Source organism: Metarhizium robertsii (genome assembly GCF_000187425.2).
Source record: "Metarhizium robertsii ARSEF 23 chromosome Unknown MAA_Scf_5, whole genome shotgun sequence".
NCBI lineage: Eukaryota > Fungi > Ascomycota > Sordariomycetes > Hypocreales > Clavicipitaceae > Metarhizium > Metarhizium robertsii.
In genome coordinates this window covers 1,244,538-1,267,187 of record NW_011942193.1, presented here as the reverse complement: position 1 = coordinate 1,267,187, position 22,650 = coordinate 1,244,538, and the positions used below count along the sequence as shown (strand labels likewise).

The 22,650-nt window shown below is 52.0% G+C and overlaps 9 protein-coding genes across 9 annotated transcripts; 1 reads left to right on the top strand and 8 right to left on the bottom strand.

The window, feature by feature from the left end:
- Nucleotides 1–340: 340 nt before the first annotated feature.
- Nucleotides 341–2,868, bottom strand: MAA_04270 (glycosyltransferase family 66 protein; the record flags this gene model as incomplete). The annotated part of the gene is made up of 4 exons (XM_007822268.1): nt 341–611; nt 671–1,820; nt 1,880–2,554; nt 2,742–2,868. 4 exons carry the CDS (start codon nt 2,866–2,868, stop codon nt 341–343), a joined length of 2,223 nt encoding a protein of 740 aa, XP_007820459.1.
- A 770-nt stretch (nt 2,869–3,638) lies between these two features.
- MAA_04271 (ATPase, F0 complex, subunit E) lies at nt 3,639–4,491 on the bottom strand (the record flags this gene model as incomplete). Its single annotated transcript, XM_007822269.1, has 3 exons — nt 3,639–3,712; nt 3,820–4,009; nt 4,258–4,491. 3 exons carry the CDS (start codon nt 4,489–4,491, stop codon nt 3,639–3,641), a joined length of 498 nt encoding a protein of 165 aa, XP_007820460.1.
- Nucleotides 4,492–5,020: 529 nt separating this feature from the next.
- MAA_04272 (cytoplasmic dynein 1 intermediate chain 2) lies at nt 5,021–7,158 on the top strand (the record flags this gene model as incomplete). The annotated part of the gene is made up of 2 exons (XM_007822270.1): nt 5,021–5,140; nt 5,203–7,158. 2 exons carry the CDS (start codon nt 5,021–5,023, stop codon nt 7,156–7,158), a joined length of 2,076 nt encoding a protein of 691 aa, XP_007820461.1.
- A 740-nt stretch (nt 7,159–7,898) lies between these two features.
- On the bottom strand, nt 7,899–9,007 carry MAA_04273 (aldo/keto reductase; the record flags this gene model as incomplete). Its single annotated transcript, XM_007822271.1, has 3 exons — nt 7,899–8,264; nt 8,328–8,899; nt 8,956–9,007. 3 exons carry the CDS (start codon nt 9,005–9,007, stop codon nt 7,899–7,901), a joined length of 990 nt encoding a protein of 329 aa, XP_007820462.1.
- Nucleotides 9,008–9,933: 926 nt separating this feature from the next.
- On the bottom strand, nt 9,934–11,780 carry MAA_04274 (CAP-Gly domain-containing protein; the record flags this gene model as incomplete). The annotated part of the gene is made up of 3 exons (XM_007822272.2): nt 9,934–11,086; nt 11,154–11,553; nt 11,609–11,780. The coding sequence occupies 3 exons, from the start codon at nt 11,778–11,780 to the stop codon at nt 9,934–9,936; spliced, it is 1,725 nt and encodes a 574-aa protein (XP_007820463.2).
- A 350-nt stretch (nt 11,781–12,130) lies between these two features.
- MAA_04275 (peroxisomal dehydratase) lies at nt 12,131–13,190 on the bottom strand (the record flags this gene model as incomplete). Its single annotated transcript, XM_007822273.1, has 3 exons — nt 12,131–12,891; nt 12,964–13,012; nt 13,071–13,190. 3 exons carry the CDS (start codon nt 13,188–13,190, stop codon nt 12,131–12,133), a joined length of 930 nt encoding a protein of 309 aa, XP_007820464.1.
- A 1,376-nt stretch (nt 13,191–14,566) lies between these two features.
- On the bottom strand, nt 14,567–15,895 carry MAA_04276 (casein kinase II beta 2 subunit; the record flags this gene model as incomplete). Its single annotated transcript, XM_007822274.1, has 1 exon — nt 14,567–15,895. The coding sequence occupies one exon, from the start codon at nt 15,893–15,895 to the stop codon at nt 14,567–14,569; it is 1,329 nt and encodes a 442-aa protein (XP_007820465.1).
- A 1,703-nt stretch (nt 15,896–17,598) lies between these two features.
- On the bottom strand, nt 17,599–18,999 carry MAA_04277 (phosphatidylinositol-specific phospholipase C; the record flags this gene model as incomplete). The annotated part of the gene is made up of 1 exon (XM_007822275.1): nt 17,599–18,999. One exon carries the CDS (start codon nt 18,997–18,999, stop codon nt 17,599–17,601), a length of 1,401 nt encoding a protein of 466 aa, XP_007820466.1.
- Nucleotides 19,000–20,459: 1,460 nt separating this feature from the next.
- MAA_04278 (uncharacterized protein) lies at nt 20,460–21,059 on the bottom strand (the record flags this gene model as incomplete). The annotated part of the gene is made up of 1 exon (XM_007822276.1): nt 20,460–21,059. One exon carries the CDS (start codon nt 21,057–21,059, stop codon nt 20,460–20,462), a length of 600 nt encoding a protein of 199 aa, XP_007820467.1.
- Between the last annotated feature and the right edge of the window lie 1,591 nt (nt 21,060–22,650).

The window sequence follows — 22,650 nt, the reverse complement described above, 5'->3', positions numbered from 1 at the left end:
ATAGAATGAAGACGCGAATGCAGCAAGCAGTGACCGAATTATGCCGGACGGTGAAATTTTCAGTTGCGCCCAAGTGGCAGCTGTCACGGACTGTTGCAGCTGCCTGCATTTACACAGCCAGCCGAGTCACTGACCAGTCGACTCCATACATGCCCATTGGTTGCTAGTCATGTATCTGCTGCGTCATGGCAAATACGGTCGTTTTGTCTTTTTCTAATTTCTGTTCAATTCATACAGTGATATACATTGCACGTACCATACATCTCTCCAGGGCCTATATGGCCATTCTCTTTTATTGTATCCCCTATTCCCAAATCCTCTATATAGCCGTATTAAGAAATTAGTCTACCCGTAGAACCCGGGGGCCTCTTTTCTTGCTGGCCTTCTTCTTCTTGTGTCCCTTTTCAAATGCTGCAACAGCGGCGTGGTCTCGTCCAACGTTGTCAAGATCCTTGACCTTGTAGATTCGGATGATCCAATTTTCACTGGTAAAAGCCTCCTCCAGAGTGTTGAGGACTGGGCCTTGGTCAGGGAGACGCACGCCACGAACACGGTCAGCGGCTTGGCCAGGCGGGAACAGAGAGTGGTAGTTGTAGTATGACATTTTGTACCTGGTTTTCGCTTGTTAGCCAAGACAATCTCGTACGTCGCCAATGTTGTGTGAACTTACATCAAACTGTTCTTCATAGTCTCAGTAGCCTCTCCGTCGACACGGTACTCGCCACGGGCTGTGAAGAAATCACGCTCCTTGACCTCATCGGGCCAGATACCCTCAGCGATACGGACCATCCAGAGGAATTTGTTGATATCGTCACCAGAGTAGCCCAGGAGGGCACCAAAGACGACGAGAACATAGTCAACCTCGTGCTGTCGCATGATAGGATAGCTAACTTCTTCCCTTGAGCTCATGGCTTTGCCAACAGTCGCGATATGGGTATTGTTCCACGTGTTGTTGTCAACAAGCGTAGGACGGTCGGCCATACCACCAATTTGGTAGCCGTAATCCCACCAAGACATGATTTTGGCATCCTTCTTGGTGTTCTGTCGCAGCCACTGGTACGCCTCTCGGTAATCATCAATAATGTGCTGGCTTCCATCCGGCAGTCGGCTTGCCAAGACAACCGAAGGAGAGGAGTAGGCGTTGGATGTGACCCAAGTGCAGTGCGTAACAAACATGAGAAGGTACACAATGACAGAGGCCACGACGACAAACTTGGATGATGGGTGGAAAATGCCGACGTTTGGCTTCTCGCTGCCTCTGAGACCAGCCATGGGCTTCGCTGGCTTCTTGGAGGCTGCTTCGGTAGCACTCTCCACTTCCTTGGCGTCAGGGGACTTGGCGGAAATATAGGTATCGAGCAGGCTCGACAAGGCAATGGCCGCGGCAACGCAGACAATAGGGGTCAGAGTGAGCATCAGCCGAACCATGACACCCGCAAAGTAGCTGCCGAACAAAGCGTAGACGATAACGAAGACATGCTCATCGCGGAGATCCTGAAAGCACATGTAGACACCGGCGGGGAAGAGCCATATGAGGAAGTTGAGATCAAAGAAGAAAGCGGGCCAGGCAGTAGGCTGATGCTCGGATACAGAGGCAATGATAGGAATATGAATCTTGGCATAGCCGGTATCCCAGAGGGAGTAGAAGCGACCATTCCATGGCGCGATATAGCCGAGGGAGGTCAGACCAACCAGAGCAATCAAGCCAACACCAAAGGTGGCGACAAGGATGGTAACAAGGAAGGTCTGGAACTGGCGGCTAGGAATGGCAGATCGTACATATTCAATAAAGGCAATCAACTGGAGGAAGCCGAAGATGCCTGGCCAAAAATTAGCATGCTGTAAGTTGGGACTGACTCCAACACGTTGACGTTCATACCTAGCGCGGGCATGTGCTCGCTGGTTTTCACCGGGAGGAAGCCAACAAAGGGAATCTGCATGCTGGCAATGGTTCCCAGAGCATACCATGTGGTATAGCTGACGTAAAGGCGAGTGCTGTAGCGTCCCATGCAGATAAGAACAAAGGCATGGAGGGGCAAAAGACAGGTGATGAAGGCGTAACCACCCCACGATGCCACCATGTAGCCGTAAAACAGAGCGCACAGAGCGCCCCAGAGCATAGAGCCCAGCTTCAAGGCCTTGATCCACAGGTAGAAGGTGAAGACGAGAAGGAAAATGGCGATGGCCTCGTTGTCGTAACTTCCGGCGACCGATCGTGAGATGTAGCCGGGCGCTATGCCCATGAATACAGCAGCAAGAAGTCCAGCAGACGGAGACGTGGTCATCTCATTGGTCAGGAGGTATGATGCGTAGGCCGTAAGCCCGGAGAAAGCGGGAGCAAGCAGAACACAGATGTTACGAATATCCACGGGAATAGTCAGCGCCTTGAGGGCGTGGTAGATGGCGCCACTGGTAACCATGAGACCTGGGTACAGAGTACCTCCCGTGACGCGGCCAAGAGGATGCCAGGTTCGGTCATCGAACCAATCCCAGAACTTGTAGAATCCGTTCGCAACAAGATACTTGGTCGCTCGGAAGTTGAACCAGGGGTCGACTAGTTTTAGTCAGTTCTATACTACGGCAATGTTTTTGATTGGAGATGAACGAGGGAACCGACATTCGTGAATAATACTTTCAAATCCTTTTTGAAACAGGTCAGTATCTGTGTGACACGCATTGGAGTAGTTGGCTCTCTGGCAGCGACTCCAGAGCGGTTGCTGCTCGAGATGGACGGGACTTACGAATCACCGAGAACAGTCGACTTGAGATGGCAGCGCCGGCGGTGAAAAGAAGAATGACAACTCTCAAGAGAGTCCGTGTGCTTTTTGTGTTGACGCCATCAAGGCGTGGTTGGGCTTCGGTCGTCATGTTGGCGACGACTACTGGCAATGGTTGCCCTGAAGGTTGATGGAGAGGGAGGTTCTCCGGTCTTGATGCGACGACGACGACCAGACTTGACACCACACACTTTGGACTGAGGACAGCTTGGAGCTTCTGGCAGCATTGAGCGTGGTCGAGTGAAATGTGGGGCCGTCGTCACATCGAAGCCGCCTCTCATTGGTCCCATTTTTTCCCTGACACGACTGCTTGTGAGGCTGTGACGAGCAATCAATGGACTATTACCACCATTTCACGCACTCAATTCAAGGCTTGATCAATATTTGAATCGGCAAGTGATTACCGTTGCTATGTGGCTACGATCTACTATGGCTTGCTCAAGAGATTTACACACGAGATGTGCAAAGCATGAGGGCTGGACAAGATAGCATTTTCCCTTAAATTCGTGAATAGCTGCACTTCGAACTATGTACACCGTTATGAGACACGTGAACCTTGGTAGTCATTGCTGGCCTTCAAGTATTTGGCGGCGGTCTTTATGTGGAAACATTTCAATGTTGCCGTCTAGATTGTGTGTATTTTTACACCTGTACACATGAGTAAACAGGAACGTAAGGAAACCTCTATGCAGTAGCGCCTCGCGTAGTCTCCATCATACAGCGATTCTGCCATAAGTTGGACCCTATAGAGGCATTGGCAGACTCTCAGTCCTTTACAAGTAGCAGATCCATCCTCCCTCCCAATTCGTTTTGTTATCAGCTATCCATCTCCTCTATCGGCCCCGTCTCCGGATTAATCGCTTAAGGGCTCTCCTGGGACACCTTCAACAGCAGCTTCTCGAGATCGAACTTGGGGTCGTTGACATCAGTGACAACTGCGCACGGAGGTTAGTCTTCTGCTCGGCATAGACACAGTGTTTTTTGACACGGGAGATGAGCCCCGGGGGGTGGGGTGGCTGTATATCTTGAGAAGCCAACATACCATCATTCTTGGAAGCAGCTGCGGGAGAAGGATTGTTCTTCTTCGCGTATTCGGCCTTGGCCTGATCTATCAACTTCTGCTTGCTCTCCCATTCGTGCTTAGCATGCTCGGCCCGTTGTGTAGTAGTAATCGTTCTCTGATGAGAAAATCCGTAGAAGACGCCCACGGCGAGCGCGGACCACCGGAGAACCTATTGACAACCCAGTCAGCGTTCGACCATGCGAATCATTTAAAATTTGCCGTCCCAATTGCATGTCGCCGGTGTTGCAGGCGATGGCTGGGCGGCTATGAGCGACCTGAAGCGGCCGCACAATAGGAGACGACTGAGGGCGGGAAACCAACGTTGACGCCAGTCGAGGCCATTGGAAATTACGGTCGCAAGGTGCGCGACAGATGCGAGAAGCGATCCGGAGGTGAGGACGTAATTCGAGGGCTGACAATGGGTGTCAATGGGGCCCTGTCGTGGAGGTTCGAGGGAATTGTTGCGTCGGCTGCAAGGTGAAGAAGATTTGAAAGTTGCTCGGGAAAAGTCGCAGTTTTGCCAGGACAGGCGGCAACGGCCCGCCACTGGCCCATAACAGGGGAGCTCATCGCCCATGGCGCATGGCTCGTTGCTCGTCGCTCGTGGGTGGGCGGCAGGGCGGTAGGCCGTCGGAGGGTGTGGCTCTCCATGTCCGGTTCTTTGGGGCCGAAGAGGCTGGGTCAATCAATCACGTGAAGCATTGGTGCTTTTGTGCCTTGTGTGCATGTGTGCACTGCATTTGGCGTGTCTCGCAGCCCCCAGATCCTCCGTACAGGCGCTGTGGGCTGTGGTCTGCCCACAAGACGCGCTTTGGCGCTAGTGTCGGCACCTAGCATAAAGTTGACCTCACTGAGACTACACTGGCCGACAGGGGTCTCGCTGCCAGTCGTTCAAGGCTCCGAGATATGGAAATGTTGTCAGGTCTGGTCAACGTTTGATGCGACATCGTCTTGGGGCGCGCGAATCGCTAGAGACTGACACAGCAGTTCGCCTGACGTTTATAACTCAGAGATCAGCTGTCCCTATTTTATTCTTTGCTTCTCCTCCGGGCTGGTTTGACGCGTCACTACCACCAAGTGACTTCTCGTTGTTCCCCCTTTGACTTGCTTCGCTGCCCGACTCCCTGAGGGCTCCCCTGATTTGCTTGTCCCGTAATGGGACAGTCAAGAAGCCATCAAGATGCAGCAACGTCGAGATGAAATCCTTGCGAAAAAAGCCAAGCTTGCGGAACTCAAGCGACAGAGAGAACTTCGAGCCAGCCAGGCCAGTGCTGGCCGCCCAAGCCTAGGCGGTGGTGACGTCGGTCTATTCCTGTCTTCTGCGTACTCTTTTGCGCATCGCTACTAACAAACCACCTCCAGTTAATATCGCCGACTCCTAGTAGAGCAGACAACCGCCGCGAAATCGAATCTCTCATCAACAGTCTAGTTGGCGAGAGCCGACCTGGCTCAACAACGACGGGAGGCGCCGCATCCCCTGGTGGCCCTCGTGCCAGCAGACCGAACAGCGTCCTAAGTGCAGGAGAACTTAGCAACGAGACATCCGAGTCCGCAGCAGCCTCCGTTGCCGCTCCTCCGCCACCACAACTCAGCACAGCACCTCTGACGACGGTATATGAGTGTCCACCATCTCCGGTCAAGGAGGTCTTTTCCTACAGCAAAGGCGTTCAGACGTCAGACGAATGGCCCCCACCAGCGAGACACCGATCGCAGTCAACCGTGTCAGTTAGCGATGACTTGACGGGGACCACAAACTCGCCAAATAAGAGGCAAAGTAGGAGAGAAAGGGATAGGGAGGAGGAGTTACGCCAGAAGATTCGTGAGGAAGTAGAGGACGAGCTACGAGCAGCCAAAGAGTCTCTTGCTGACGGCACTGCTACGGCACTACCAGCGTCATCCGCCAACTATCCGTCCAGAGAGTTGACTGTAGAGGAGTTGGAGGCTGTTACACGGTCTGAGGCATTTGTTGACTTCCTTGACCAATCTACCAAGGTCATCGAACGAGCCATTGACCAGGAAACCTACGATATTTTGACAGATTATGCCTTGCAGGGCAAGGATCAGGATGAAGATGACGAAGAAAGCGGTAACACTGGCGGCCGTGGCTCGCATAGGATAAAGGAAGTCGCTCAGTTCTTCGACGATCGATGGTCAAAAAAGCGAATGATTAGCGGCATTGATTTCTCCCCAAAGTTTAGTGAGTTATTGCTCGCCTCGTATACAAAGAACCCCACGGCGCCTCACGAACCCGACGGCCTTGTTCAGGTTTGGAACACGCATATGCACGACCGCCCCGAATATGTTTTCACCGCCCAATCCGATATTCTCACTGCGAAATTCTCTCCCTATCATCCAAACTTAATCATTGGCGGATCCTACAGCGGACAAGTTCTTCTCTGGGATACGAGAGCGAAAGCTGCTCCTGTGCAAAAGACGCCACTAACGGGATACGGCCACGCGCATCCTATCTACTCTGTCAACATTGTCGGAACGCAGAATGCGAACAACATCATTTCCTGTTCAACGGACGGCGTTGTCTGTGGGTGGAGTATGGACGTCTTCGCGCAGCCGCAAGAGCTTCTGGAACTGAAGAATCCCAGCCAGGCTAAAGTGGCTGTGGAGGATGTCAGCCCAACATGTGTGTCTTTCCCTCAAACAGACCCTACGTTCTTTCTTGTTGGAAGTGAAGAAGGTACAATCTTTCCATGCCATAGATACGACCGGGCTGGCGCCAAGGCGGGTGTGGATAAGAAGATCAGCTACAAGGGTCACACAGCTCCCGTCATGTCTGTTGATTTCCATCCGTCCCGCGGCCCCATTGACTTGGGGGACTTGATTATTTCATCCTCGCTTGACTGGAGCGTGAAGCTTTGGAAGGTTCGTGCGCCAGCCGCCACCTCTACAATTGGGGCAGGGGATGGCAGTGTTACACCACTAATTGACTTCGTCCGGGAAGATGTTGTGTATGATGCCAAGTGGTCGCCAGTGAAGCCAAGCGTCTTTGCTCTGGTCGATGGCGCTGGATGGTTAGAACTCTGGGATATTGCGGTGGAAACTGAAGAGCCCATCTCACGAATCTCCCCTAGTCAGCGCCAAGACGGGAGAACGATGCTCTCCAAGAGCTTGAACAAGCTGGCATGGGAGCCAAACGATGGCAAGCGGTTGGCTACTGGCGGCATAGATGGTTCATTGACAGTGTTTGAAGTAGGTAGTGGCTTGGGTGGCAAGGAGGGATTGAAGAATGAGGAATGGACCAATGTCAAAAAGTTGGTGAATCGAGTCGAAGCAGTTGGCTTGAATGGGGCTATGATAGTGTAGGCAGGCATGTATGTATGTATGGTGGGCATGACTCGGTTGGAAGTACTTTGCCTGTTGGAAGTGTTGGCAACAAAGGCTTATTCTGTATACCCCAATAACGCGAGAGTCGTAATAGACGCCTTGTAAGATCAGAGGTTCCATGTTTCTTGGTGTATATCCAAGCCTTGAGTCAGCATTGACGATGAAAGTTGACATGCAGAACCCCATTGGACACTTGATAGAACTGTAAAGCCTCGCGGAGGTTTCTGTGATACTCTCACCAACTCGTAATTGTGTCACAACCTTGGTTCATGCTCAAATTGTTTTTCCGCCATGATGCCAGACCTGGTCACGTGGGGGCGTGGTGGGAATGCAAATATTTCAGCGACCTCCACTTCAGTTTCAACCATTTCTTCAAGTCTCCGTGCCCTGGACTCGCCGAGAAGAACGCGACATTGATTGATTTTAGGGCTCATGGGATTCTGGGCTTGGGAGCCGTCGCGAAATTATCATTATCGCTGTGTTCACTGTCGCGCTGCTGCTGGGACCACCTGGGTAAGTTCCAACTCGAAGCAAACGCTTTTCCTACTCGAACATGATGCATTCAATTTTATTGAATTCTGCAATTCTGAAGGCCCTTTGTGGCCAGCCTGTGGACAAAATTTCCTGATTCATAGTCGCTTCCCACTAAATTACACGCCATCGTCTATCGTGGACATAGAAACAAATGCTAACAACAAGGATAGGATCCCCCCCCCTCTTCAGGTGTTGGTAGGGACAGAATCCGGATATCTCTTGCCCGCCGTCTCAAAGTTCTTAACCATGTCACTGATCCTGGTGAATTCTTCATCGGTAATGTCCACCAGCTTCGCATTCTCCCTGACTCTTGAGGCTGCGGTAGCTCCAGGGATAGGAATAATGGTAGGAAGTCCAGGGCGGTTGCTGTGTTTGCGCACCCACGCGATGGCCAACTGACCGGGTGTGCATCCCTTTACCTTTGCAATCTCTTCGACCTGACCAACAAGCTTGAGATTGTGTTCAAACGCGCCAGACTGGAATCGTGGAAAACTGGATATAATTCCGCGATCCTGCATATCCGCAACGCTCTTGAATCTACCAGTGAGCATCTTGATGGCTTGTTAGCTATTTGGATTCGACAATGGCGCGTTTTTATTTTGGCAAGAACGTACCCCTCTGCCCATTGGCGAGTAGGCCAAGATGGGGATGCCATGCTGAGCACAGGCTTCAGCAACACCGTTGGTAAGAATGTCAGGGGAGAACATGCTCAGTTCAACCTCAGCAGCGCCAATCTTGGCGAGCTTGGCTGCTTCGTGAACAGTCTCGGCGCTACACTCCGATAAGTAGACGGCACCCAATTTTCCAGTATCGATGTACTCCTTCTGGATGACGCCATAGGTAACTTCTAGCGGCGTGCTAGGGTCGCGTCTTGAAGGAGCAAACCCATCGAGCTTCTTGGTTCCGCCGAGCTGCTTGATGATGTTATCCAGACTGCGGCGAGTGCCCTCGGGGGTGCCATCCTGTTTGTGCGTAGTGAGATCCATACCGCCCTTGATGACCAGCGTCACTTTATCGGCATCCTCGGGATATTTGGTGAAGTACGCCTTGGTCAAGGTCATGGAGTTGCAGTCAGGAGTGCCATAGAACTCAGCACCGTTCCACAGAGTGAGGCCGCTCTCCAAAGCTGCTTTGAGTGCCTCGATGGCCTGGTCGATGGGCGTAGGTTCAGGGCGCCAGGTGAAGCCTATCCTTGTAAGCAAACAATTGGTCGATGGGAAACGTGCTCAACTGGTGACATACCCATGAGGCCGTACCCAATGGGCCCGACTTCTTTACCGATGACCTGAGGCATGTTGACGGTTTTCTCGAGCAGTGGCCTTGGCTGAAGGAATTTTGTGATTGTAGAACTGAATGTATCGTACCAAAGCCGATGATGAGAGGCAGCTCCCCCTCAAGCAGCCCCTGAACACGCTTCGTCTTTATACTTTCCATCGACGAAAGCTTCCCCCTTACACATGGGATTTCTCGCCCCCTCCGAGTCGGGTCAGTGGGGGGTACGCGACGGTTCATACAACGCCGTGCGCCGTCTGCGTCAACCTGGCGAGTTGTTCGATACCAATCCCCGCCATCCGCAGCCAGGGGCACTGGGTCGGAATTAGGGCCATGTACAATCGCTTATTCCGATGACTGTTTCACTAAGCCATGTCTATCTCCGATGGCAGAGGATAAATATTGTGCTACTTTGGTATAATCCGGATTTCAAATCGACCCTGCGAGTGAGAATAATCAGTATGTTTGCCCGGTGACTATCCCGCAGTTGTGCTCTGGTGGCCGAGTTGGGTTGGTGAAGCTTTGACTTGGCTGCGATGACGTCACTCTATGATGACTGATCTTTAAATCGTATCCAGCTTCGTGTCGAGCTGATTCTCTAGAATGCGAAACGGGTATCATGAATTTGGCCCTGTTGAGCTTGAAGAGCGAAAATCCACGAAGTTTGAGATATGTTCTCCGGATGGTGCTGAAGGTCGGGCCGTATCATCATGTTACATGAAGTCGAGCGGTGGCAATTACAACGACGCGCTATGTCGACCAAGCTCTACAACGATATAGTCCCATGGAATATGCGCCTCTCCCGCGGGCGAATGGAGGCAATGTATGCCCATGGGGTTAGATATGCTACTTAGTCACTTGTGCTTCGTTCTTTCCTTCTTCTGGAATAGGGACTCTGGCCAAATACTTGCGAATTATCCAAGTAATCTATGCGACTAGTCTATCATATCAAGGCTTCTCAATCCGAATAGACACATCCAGCCCATCAACACAGTACCCCAACTGCTTAGGCCCATCCTTCAGTTCGACCTCCCTCTCTATCCATCGCCCGGACTTGCCATTCATCCCACCATTCTCTTGAGCCTTCTCGGTGGTCTCATCACCACGCAGCTCCTCATCATCACTACTGTCCCCATCGCGATCATCATATCCCGCCATAGGATCCCACTCCCCCGTCTCCCAAACCAGCTTCACTCTCAGCGGTGGCAAATCAAACAACTTCCCCGCAATGCCCTTGACAGCATAAACATCAAATGACCTGGGTATCCTGCACGTCTTTGTCTGCCTCCCCTCAGAATGAAACGTCACTGAGATTAGGCGCGCTTCTAGGAACGAGGGATTGACCTCATCCCTCCGAATGACATCCGGTTCTCCGTATATATCACAAAGCTCCTTGTACCGCGGGTGTTGAACCAAGATGGTATGTTCTGCGGACTCGGGGACTGTAGCCAGCTGCTTCGCTATCCGCGACAAGTAAAACATTTCTGCGTTTGTTCGGTCCGCGGCCTTGACTTGTGCGAAGTTGAGACTCTGCAAATTGGCCAGCCGTCCGATAGTGAACATGTGCGATTCTTCGGACGACGATGCCTTTTTGTCGTCGTCTTTGGCTGCGTCGTAGACGGGGTTGTGGGATAGGCGGAGCGCGTTGAGACCCGGGAAGTGGGTGGGCAGAAGGTCGACAAAAGACCAGGCAGATATGCTGTTGTATGATATGTCGAGATACTGTAGCGATGGGGGGAACACGGGACCGGTGGCGCCGCGGGATGAGATGGCAGTGATGTTGTTGCCTTTGAGGTGGAGGTTCCGCAGGGACGTGAGGGACGCGAGGCTCGCAAGGTCAGATAGGGCTGTGAACTCGTTGAACTCGAGGTTGATGGAGGTTAAAGCGGATGGTAGAGGGAGGTGGCCCATCTTTGGAAGGCAAGTGAGTTGATTCGAACCAGCATTCAACTCCTTCAAGCTGGGACATCGGGCGGCGATGGCGCACAACTCCTCCCACGTGAGCAACGTCTCTTCGAGTGATAATTCCGTAACGCCCTGAAATGCAGAACTGATTCTGTCCAGGGCCGCATCTTGCAAGAGCTTCTGAAACCGATTGCCACTTCGAGTGGCGTTAGCCGCTGCCGCGAATATCCATCTGAAGCATGAAGCATGAAGCCAATACTCACTTGATACTAAGCTTTCGCAGCGTCTTCAGCTCTGCACAAATATCTACCACTGACCCAATCGTCTCGAACAAATTCCGGCTCAGATCGACATGCACGATACTCGGACACGACTCTGCTATAGGACCATCTCCATCTTGTCGAGAAACAGCTATTCGCATGCCGTCTAAAATCACAATCTTCAGGTCCTTGACTTGTGCAAGCTTCTTCCAAATCTTGTCAAAGCCCACTTCCTCGGCAACCTTTCTGCCCGAAATGACAATTTGAGCACCCGGCTGGCCATTCTTATCCTGCTCCGGGTCAGAGAGATACTTCTCCTTGAGGGCGGATAGGAAGCCCCGGACGTCGTCCTTGGGCCGCGTGGGGCGGACAAAGGACGCAGCCGTGGACGACCTGGAAAGGCCTAAATTGATGTTGTTAGGAAAAAAGACACCATTCAAAGACTATGAGCAGCATACATGTGAAGTAGCGCACGCCCTTGTGCGAGCCATCGTGCTTCCCGCGGGTCGAGTCGTCCCATTCTACGCCCAGCCACGAGCCAGTGGTTCCCGCAACTTCACCGACATAGCGGACCGTGCAGAGTGCGCCGCCGTAGGAAACTCGCTGGCCCACGTGTGGTTCTTGGTTCATTATTGACGAGCTCTAGGAAGGGACAGCATTTGACCGGCTGCGAAGTTGGGCGTGTCGCGGGGTGTCTTGCAGCATTGGATGTTGTGATGGTCTGGTGAGTACGACTGGGGGCTACGAGCCAAGGCAGCAGCAGAATTTGGGAAGCCCCAGTTCCGCAGCCATTGGCAAAACCAGTATATCAACGACGGCCGCTTAACAACGCATGCTTATGCTCTAGGGCACAAAATTCCATTGAATTTCGAGGGGGAATTTGCTGATGGATTGTGAATTTTTACTCATTCGTGACATATTTTCATTGTGCGTTCAAATGGCCAACTACCTGGTAACTATTATGGCTAAGGACCTCAGTCTCACAGCTTGCTAGCAGCGCCTCCAACGACCTTGACCAAGGCACGGCCATTGCTCAAACACACCTTGCCGCCTGCAACCTCAGTGACAAATCGAATTTCCTCAAAGTCACCCTGCTTCTCGCCGGTGCGCCAGACACTCGTGACCAGCTTGTCGCCGGGCTTGACAGGACTAGCAAAACGAGCCTGGTATTCCTTGACGTTGGCAGGGTCGCTGCCGCCAAAGGTCTTGAGGATCAAATAGCAGGTAGTGTTCCATGAGTACAGGCCGTGCATAATGGCGCCCCCGAAGCCCATCTTCTGGCCAGGCTCCGGAGTGGCGTGGAGGGGATTGTAGTCGCCGTTGAGGCGGTACAGCAGAGCCGACTCGGTCGTGGTCTGGTGCTCCAGAACGGCATCGGGCTTCTTGTCCTTGGGAGGAGGGAAGTTCTTGGTCGCGGGACCCTTGGGGCCGTGCCAGCCACCCTGGCCGACGAAGAATGAACTCGTTGTCACGCGGGTGTAAACCTCGCCGGTAGCAGTGTCGACGAGGTCAGTCTGGACGTCGAGGACGGTGCCTGGCCGGCCCTTGTCGTAGACGCCGAGGACCTTGGTTCTGGATTCGAACTTCCTGCCCTCGGAGGAGGTGGGCAGGGCCTTGAGGAACTCCATCTTTCGCTGGCCATCGACGACGCGCCTGTAGTCGAATTCCGGCACGCTAGGGATCTTGACGGCCTTGGAGGAGGCATAGAAGTCGATGACTTCCTGGGTGTTACCCTTGAATGCTGCGCGGCAGGGATTAGCGCAAACTTCGCGAGCGACGTTTTGCGGCATTGCAGCGCCGTGGGCTCACTCACTCAGGATGATGGGGTATGTAGGGAAGACGGCAAACTTGGGGTGAAGCTCCTGGAAATCAAAGTTAGCCGTGGTTATCCTCGCTGGAACGGCCTGGGTCCTCTCGTACGTAGAGGAAGTGAAGCTCGTCGGCCGTCGCGCCGATGCTGTTTGCAAACAGCAAAACATCTCGCTTCAGCCAAGTGACCTCCTGAGGAGGATACTCGAAACCAACACCAGGGCCAGACATTATGGGAAACTGAGCTTGGAATTCTCGGTCAATAGGAGCAGTTCAACAACAGAGGGTTTCACAGAAACCACGAAGCAGCTGGCACAGAAAGAGAGGGTGAGCGCATCCAGAGATATACACTCCGCGGCGGCATTCTCGGGGGAGCTTGCCTTGAGCCGAGGCACCTGCAGGCTTTGGTGGTGGGGGGATCGGCTCTATTGAGGTGTTCGGATCGGATTGATGCGTCAACCGTCCAAGATGCTCCTGAGCTAGGCCGGTAGTATACCCCGGATTTCCCTTTGCGGTTTTCAGAGACTAGTAGAACGTTTGAGAAAACCCTTGGCCAAGTTTGCATCGGCGTCTGTATCCTTTCGCACCATTGACTTGTTGATATAGTGACTGGGTACGGAGTGACTGCTGGGGCTTGGTTCGGCATACTCTAAGTACCTATACTTCCTAGGTAGGTAGGTACCTAGGTAAAGTAGGTATCGATACATATTGCAGCTATGTCCGAACATTGAAGAGACACCTAAACGCCTTGTGCCTTGACCGGCGAAACATGGGCCTACAAAATTCTTTCTTTCTTTCTTTCTTTCTTTTTTTTTTTTTTTTTTTTTTTGCGCAATAGTATAATTTTCTTTTGAAGTGCTGGTGCTCTCCGGATGTATCCTGGGCGACGATTCGGATGATACATAGCGGTATCTTTGGTTTCGAGCAATAATAGCAGACCAGACCGTCTGTCTTCTACAAGCGTGATATGACGAGTCAGCCCGTCAATCCATTCCTGTAGCGGGGCACGTCTGCGCCATTGCTGTGGACATAACAGGGCTCCAGACGGGTCAACATTGATTGAACCCCTACTTGCACAAACAGCCAATTCTTAATCCCCTGTATCCGCAACAAACTTCGCAAGCAACCAGACCAGGCATCAGTACACGCCATTTGTAACACACTTGCCGCCAGCCCCCTCTTGTAACCATGCCGCCATCCGACAATCACTGCGAACTCATGTGCGCCGAATTGATCTCATTCGGGATGCTTCTGCAGCATCTTGCTACCACAACCAGCCTGCTCGGCCCCAAAACTCTGCCGTCAGATGGGACGGGCGAGGTAACAAAGGACCGGCATCAGAAACCTTCTGCAAGACATGGAGGCCTTTCACACCCATGATCCGAACAAACAATTCATTGCAACAATCACATGCATGCGTTGGACAGCTTTTCCAGGTACGCGACTCGATAAAAACTATAGAAATTTGTGTGCCTGACGAGGCTAGCTTTGTGCGCCACGGCACAACATATTGGTGCTAAAGAGCGTAGAATCCGCTTTGACTCATATCATGTAGTTATTGGAGTGCACATTTGGCATTGAAATCCGTCCAAGGGCTCTTGCCAGTCTCAACCCAGTCTTCCTTTACCTCGGTCACATTCCGCCAAGAATCGGTATATTTCGTCATAGCGTTGAAATTCATTCGATACACGCTCTTGAGGCTGAACTGGTGGTGACATGCTCTCGTAGCCTTCAGGCTCAGAAACCCATGGGCTCTCGGCCATTTCGCAGGCAAATGCTTCTCTCACGAAAGAGTCGTCCTCCAGCAATGATTCCACGTCATCGAGCTCGTAACCAGTAAGTGACCGGGCTGATCCGCCGGGTGAGCTTATCGCTCGCTCGGATTCTGGTGCGAACGGGAACTTGAGAGCTACCCGAGCCCCCGCAGCGGAATCAAAGTCAGGGTCCTGGCCTATAATGCCTCGTTCAATCCCCATGTCGTCGCAGAGTCGCTCAACAGACACGGCGTCTGTACCTGGGAAGCGAACGCGAAGCTTGCCGCCTGGTTCCAACGAAACAGGTAGCCCGCCCAAAGCTTTGAGCCGTTGGAGGTCGGACATGACTGCCTTCAAATGCTTTCGTGCTCGACGCAAATCTGCAGACAGGACTTCGAGGAATCCTTCCGTATCGAGAACCGTGGGGTCAGCAACTGCCTCAATCTGGAAGATCGAATCACCAGAGGCACGGACAACGGCGGCAGCAAGGGGGCTAAGGGCTGTGATGACGGGGCTCATTTGGAAGTCGATGAAAGAGCCGGGAATGAAGCTGGGAATAGCAGCCATTCTGTTCATAGCTTCGTCTTCGAGCTTCGATACGGCACGGTATCGGCGCTCCCCATAAGGTCCGACGCCATCATATCGGAGCTTCTTGCCGGAAAGGAGGAACCCTCTCATTGCCTGAGAAACATTCTGGACGACTTGAGCTGGAGCCGCAGGAGCGTGAGAAAAGTATCTTGCTCCGCCACCAATGCTGTATCCTCCGGCAGTTCGCGGCATGGCACCACCAGTGAGGTTAGGTCGTAGCGTGTTTGCAAATGGAGCCCGTCCAGAGAACGAGGCAATTCGCCGGGATGTGTTTGAGGAAGGAAGCTTAGACCTGTCGAATCGAGAGGCTCCTGTACGCTCCGAGCTAATATATCGCCGGACGAGATGATTGATATTCTGCGTAGTAGTGCCGGAGAACCACCTTGAACCACGTCTCTGCTGTTTCAATAGTGCCGCTGGGTGAACAGGCTGACGACCGGTAGATCCGCTTCGCACTGGAATGGCTTGTACTTGGCCTTGGAGAGGCCTCGTAGCGTCCGCGATTTTGATGCGAACCGCTTTTGTTGTTTTGGCCACAGCGAACCTAAGGAATCGCAGGGTCGTGAAACCCCACATTGCCCCTTGGGACGCCATGTTGGTGTTTGTTGTCGCTCCTCTTACGATGAAAACAGAGGAGGGTTGGTTTGTTGTAGCGGCATGTGTGCCTGGCTTTCGGCCGTGGGTGACATCAACTTATTATAAGCCCGTACCGAGATTCACTTGGTTTGCCACGCAAGCCGCAGCCGGGAGGGAGCGGACGCACCGCCACGCTATTGGCCACAATTGGGCTGGCGAGACGTCAATTACGCTAGCCGAGTTCGGTTAGCGTGATTCACAGTGCCCCATTTCAACTTCCCTCTGTATAAAAAAAATCCTGCGTTGCTGTTCTGCTTCAGTTTTCTCCTTTGCCAAACATTCATCGCACCCAGCGCCTCAAGTTGGGAGAGCAAGTGCTCACCTTTCTTGGGCTACCGTGGGACGGTGCTCGTAATCACCGGTAAGACTCTTCTCCCTTTTCCTTCGACCCACGATTATCTGTGATGAATTCTTTACACGAACAATCCAATTCATACCATACCATGGTGACTTAGCAAACTCTAGAATTACACTGAGAAGCTTTGGATCATATCTTTTTCAATCTCAATCTTGACCGCTTAGGCCTCTGCTGACACAGCTAAAGGTATAGATACCGCCTGCGTCGAATCACACCCGACGCCGACGAATGTATTGATCAAAAGGTTCGTGAAGTTTGACAGTTTGCCTTCGCTCGCACCCAAATTCTCTCCAAGTGATGATCAAAACGACACCTTAGGGATTCCTCATGCTTAATACATAATGTGGATACCGTTGTATAAGTTTCAGCCTTGTCTGATTGGACAATATCATTGCACGCTTTTTGTTGTCTCGGTGGTACAAAATGCAGTGGCTAACATTGGTTTCGATAGGTACTTGAACACTCTCCGATCCCATGACAACTGCCAGCATATGATGAAGATTTGAACGAACGGGCGGACATATTGAGCCCTGCCACCTCTCATCCTTGAAAGCAAGGTCGTACAACCCTTGTGGTGGGAGACTGGCAGGACCTCTGGATGACACTTCGTCACCTGACTGTGGCTTGGCTTGCAACATGCTCGTGTGTTTCTAGGAAACTGGTGCATTTAACTGACATGTATCTGAAATTAGGTAATTTGAATTGATTTCCGCTGTTTGCCAAGACTACTGTGATGAGTTGATCAAGTATTCACACTGTTTGATTCACGTTCGTTTTCGATCGTTGGAGCATGAACACAATTGCAACATCTGATTTAGTCGGTATGTACCAGCCAGCTGTTCCGCGCAGCCCATGTAGCTAACGAGGCACAGATTTGTTGATGCACTTTGATATACTCTTCAGCATCACTGCACAAGACTGACTGTGCCCCAGGTAGAACAACTGGTACATTGTAACATTCAGATATCCGATAGTAATGGTGAGCACAATTCATACATCATGTTTCAATACCCAGCCATCAGGATGACTTCTATTTTATCTCTAGCTGAGTTCATCGTGATGAGCAACCTTTTTCACCTTGGAGAACTGATCTTGGCTTCCGTTACCTCTCTGTCTCATGCCGCCGGCATTGCAAACATATTTGCTAACCACAATACCCGTACAGACAAAAGTGAATTCTTGGCCGCTTCGTAAGATATTCAATATAAATTTCTACTGCACTATCATATCTAGTCTCTACATCCGTGAAATACATATATAGTTACCACACATCGACTCTTTTGGAGGTTTTGAGATTGCGCTTTCACTTTCGAAGCTGAAGGCGAGCGTTCATGCCCACAATGCAGCGGATAAGGTCCCAGTTATCGTTTGCACCAACCCAGTCAGTAATCACGATGCCAGTTCCGGCAGAGCCAACTCTGAGCTGCTTCGGGCCCTTACCTTCCTGACCATGCTTCCCGCACAGATACTCAATCACAGCTGGATTTACCTTGGCAGCAATTCTTTCAGGCCAGCATGTTGCGTTGAAGAAGTTGCTGGCACTGAGGAAGTTGACGAAGAATGGTGGAGGTCGGGCTTCCGCGTTGTAATCTGGCATCCCGGCGAGCGCGAAAGCCTGTTCTGCAGCTCGTTCGAGTTGACCGCGACTGTACTCAATCTTCTTTTCAATGTTTTGGCTCTCGGTGACTTCATAGAAATCTTGGATGCGGAAGCCACCTCCTCCTCCAACGCCATCCTCGCAGTTATCAGGCCACTCTTGGGCATCCACACCATAGCCTCCGTCTCTCATTTCATCATCCAGAGCAAACCGGCGTACAAGGACAATCTTGCCACGAGCCTCGCCGAGGTTAGGAGCCCTGGGATCGGTCCACCAGCGGTCAGCCCGCTTGTCAACATATCCATTCTTGAGGTACTTGGACATCTGAGCATCGCTACCTTTGCCGGTACCTTCGCGCTTAACACTCATGATGATGACCTCGCTAGGATTCTCTTCTAGGAACTTGTAGATATCCTCAAGCATGTCAGCGAAGTATTTATTCCCGGTCAGGGAGATTGGAAATGCGCTGTGAACCAGAGTGAGCACGTCGTCATCCGAATTAGCCGACACCCGAATGTCCAGAAACCGGACACCATTCTGGAGCTGTTCTGGAATGCCAACAGCCTGGCAGCGAACCGAGGGAAGTGCCGTATAGCAAGTCGGCGAATTGTGAGTGCCGGGAATGGAGAGGACGGTAAGAGGCCACTCATCCTGAAGTTCATGCATCCAGGCATTGAGTTTGGCGGACGAGAAGATTGCGACCAGAGCGCCATTTGGAACGTATACGACAGTCAGATCATGAGGCCCGTCATCCAGCTTTTTCATTACCGCCGATTTCGTGCTGGGGCTCGGAATGTCGGTCTCATAGCGATGGTCTTCCGTTTTGAAAGTCAAACGAACCACTTCGTTTCCTGGATCCGCGGCCCTGATGTCTGTCTCAGCAATTTGAAACGCCTCGACGTGGATGGAAACATCGTCATTCTTGATTGAGTCCCCTCTCGGGTGGATCTGATGGGAGATGCTCTCTGTAGCATTCAAGAAGCCAGAAATGGCACTCGTCACATTTTGAAGAACACTGCCCTGCTTGACTTTCTCGCTCTCGAACCGTTGAACATGAACGAGCTCAACTGGATGAATTGTCAGATTGCGAATGGTGAAGTTGGCCATTGTCGCGGAACGTTGTTGGTCGTGACAAAGGGCTCCAGCTTATCAATCGCGATAGGATACCTGGGGTCAAAAGCGAAGATGAGAAAGACCAAAGAAGACGTCTGTTAGAACATGCGTAAAGGCTACGATTCTCCTTCGGAAAATTTACAGTCTAACTAGTGACAGCCTGCATATTCCTATGCGGATGGGTGGCTATGGTGGTGGGCCATACGAATGCGGATTACTCTTGGAAAGAGGGGGCAGGGCAGGACATGAGGGGCAAGCTGAGGAAGCATCCCGCAGACCATTCACAAGCTTTGACAAAGCGGGACAGACGACCAACTAGCAGCAAAGCGGATTACTGTTAGAAAACTTGGGATCATGTCGCGCTGGTGATAAGCCTGATAAGCCCTCGATTGGAGGGCAGCAAGGCCGAGCCCGGAGAACCTGGTCAGTTCCCGCAGGAAGTGGTGACGTTTTGCTAGAACCGTTGGTTCAGCTACCAGAGCACCAATCTAAGACCACCTCAAAGCCAAGTGTGGTCTTCATGAGTGAAGGAGAAAGAGCAACCCAGATTTGGGTGAGCCGGCAACCCAGATTTCAGTCAGGTAGAATGAACAGGTGGGCTCATTTGCAACCACCAAAGCGACCGCTAACAGGAGGATAATATGCATCGAAAAGCACGACATGGTGTCGATTGAAGGCAACAACAGAACAATGATGTACATAGCTAGTGCTATTGGGGCTTACCTTGATGATCGCCACGCAGCAGCCCAGGGCCTCCTCTCTGCCACTAGTGCTTTGGTCTGGCCGATGGTGCTATCAATGGTTGGAAGCCTTCGGCAATTCTCGCCACAGGAAGAATATCTTTGGATTAACTTGAATAGCGTGGCCACATTGCTGGGACAGGCTGGCTGAGGCCGGGACGCCATGGAAACGAATTGCCGGGACGCAATATGGATACTAGCGTACCCAGCCGGCTGGTACGGTCTGAGGAGGCTGGTGATGGTTGGCGGTAAAGATCCAAGCCACCGGCTATGGCGAAGGCAAGTTCTCCTTGGCAGAGCGACGGATCCCGACGATTTGGAACAGGCTACGGGATGTGGGAAGGCGCGCCATATTCCTGGTAACGCATGAGAAGACTAGCCAGACGAGCGAGGGTCCTGAGAAGCCCTTGGGTTGCCAGGCGCAGTGTCTGCACACGGTTTGACGCCCCGAGCATTGGTCCAGGTCACAGAAGTGAGAGAATGGGGACATCTGAGAGAAGAGTCACGAAGACGAGAATTGAGTGAAATACTGAGAGAGATGTGATAAATTTAAGCCGATTACTAACGCCGAAATAGACATTGGGCTCACACTGCTCCTATCAGCAGCGGCCAGGGGGTATCCCACAACCTCATGTATATGCAACCATATCCAACCAGAACAGAGAGAAGTAACGTAAAGTGGTAGACAAAAGCCAACATGACCCAAGCGCTCGATTACTCAGTCCTCCTGCGCTTCGTAGGCTCTTCTTCTCCGTCGTCCTCTTCTCCGGCCTCTCGTTGACGACGAAGCTGGCCCGTCTGCCGCAAGACTTCGTTGATGACCTTTTCGTCACCAATTACATTGCCCGTCCCTTGTACCTCGACACCAGCATCGACCTCGATTTTGACAGGTCTAGGTCGGCCGTCCTCATCGATCATGGGGATGCCACACTGACCAGAGCTATTCTCCTGCAGGGCAACAACCACAGCACGAGCAATAGCCTTGGCATTGTCGGCGGGACTGGTATTGCAGCAGACCAGGTTGTTGTTGCTCGAGATTCTGACGGAGGTATTGATTCGCAGGCTTATGGGTGATTGGCCCTCGTCGGCATCGCCCTCGTCCTCGCCAGTGATGACGGCGGTGATGGGCTCCCGGCCGATCACGACGGGCTCCCGAGGCATGTTGTGGTAGTATGGTGTTTCCACAGCAGGCACTCTCGGGAGACTGTATCGTCGTGGCTGGGGAGAATATGCCGGCGGAGGAGAAACGCCGTTGGCAGCTTCTTTTAAGAGGACTCCCCGGGGGTCAAGAATTGTTGTGATGGCAGCCTCCATGGTGGTGATGTTGTGAGAGGGGTTGCAGGTTCTAGAGACGGAGCTGCGGTTATATAAAAATTATTGCAGAGGTGATGTTTCGAGGAGCTTAGAGAGGCTCTCTAAACGACAAGAAGATGTGTTGCAAGATTGTGCAAGGGGAAAAGGAGGCGGATGGGAAGCTAGGTATTGTGTTTATAGTGTTTCCAACCGCCACACGACCTTCAAAAACGCCTGCACATGTATAGGTATGTAGTTGGCATGCCCGTCGCACCCAACGTGGCCGAAGACAAGGCCGAGTCGGCTTTTTTACAAGACGCCCTTTTTTGGGTCCCGAAATGCCTGGTTTGGGCTTTTTTGGCTTCCGTCGGCGATGATGAGCGCGGCCCAGTCAAAAGGCGTCCCAAAGGCTCGATGTCCCAACAGACCCGAGTCTAGCGCCACAAGGGAGCGGCGACGTCTCTCGGCGGTGTTCCGCGACAGGCAGGCCCTGACAAGGTTTCTGATGAATGTACGTACTGGACGGAACGTCACAGGCGGCCCAGACTGATGGGATAATGGATGGCGGGTGGTGTATACGGCAACCAGTCCAAGACGAGTGGCGGCGATGAGACTCAATAAAAAAGCAGATAGAGGAGCAAAAACGTCGATAAAAGCGTATCCAAGGGGACCCAGGATGCTTTTTGTCCGGAAAAAGATGGTGGAAAGCGTGCCGTCTTTAATATTATACAAATTCCCTGGCTCATGGTGGTCTATTATATCTCCGTTTTTTTTTTTCTCTCTATTTTATTTTATTTTGGTTTTTTTTTCTATTCTGCCATCGGGCTCGCAGGAAGCACGGGTCACCTACGTGTCAGATCAAGAGAATCAATGACAAGAAAAAAAAAACCACAGTGACTTGTTCTTCCGGGGGCGCCTGGGGTTTGAGAAACGTGGTGTCTGCCTCTCCGGCACACAGACGCAAGACACACGCCCCCCTCCCTTGGATTTTAAAAAAAGAAGGAGAGAGGGAAGGACTATTATTCTACAGACGGGCCCTGCGCGCACACGCCCCCGTTCTCGTCGCTGCACGGCAAGGTCCAGGCGATTTTGAATGGGGGCGGACAGGTGGCATGGCTTTTTTTCCACAGCAGACACGGATAGCCGCACGCCTTCCTTGTCACTCATCCATTCGAGGGCGTAGTGAGAGAGAGAGAGAGAGAGAGTGTGTGTGTGTGTGTGTGTACGGAGTAACGGGCCACCACCTCCTTTTGCACCTTCAAAATCCTACCATCACGTCCCCCCCTTGTCCACACGCCTTGGGCAAACAATACATCACGGGCCCTCGCCAGCCTCATCCGCTCGCTCTCTTTTGACTTGCTGGCTCTAGCGATGGTGTTTCACCTTGTAGCACGCAGTATAATGTGACGTGCCGTCTACGACTTGTTCTCTGCCCTCACCAATCGCACACCGGGTATTCTGCCTCTTTTCCTCGGTTTCGCTTTGCACAGCAGCGCCTGGAGCCCAATCGGGAGAATGGGCACACTATTTAGTGTTTTTTTGTTTTTTTCCTGTTTTATTTCAGCTTATTGTTTTTTGCAGGCGTTTACTATTCTTATTAGTATTATCCCCC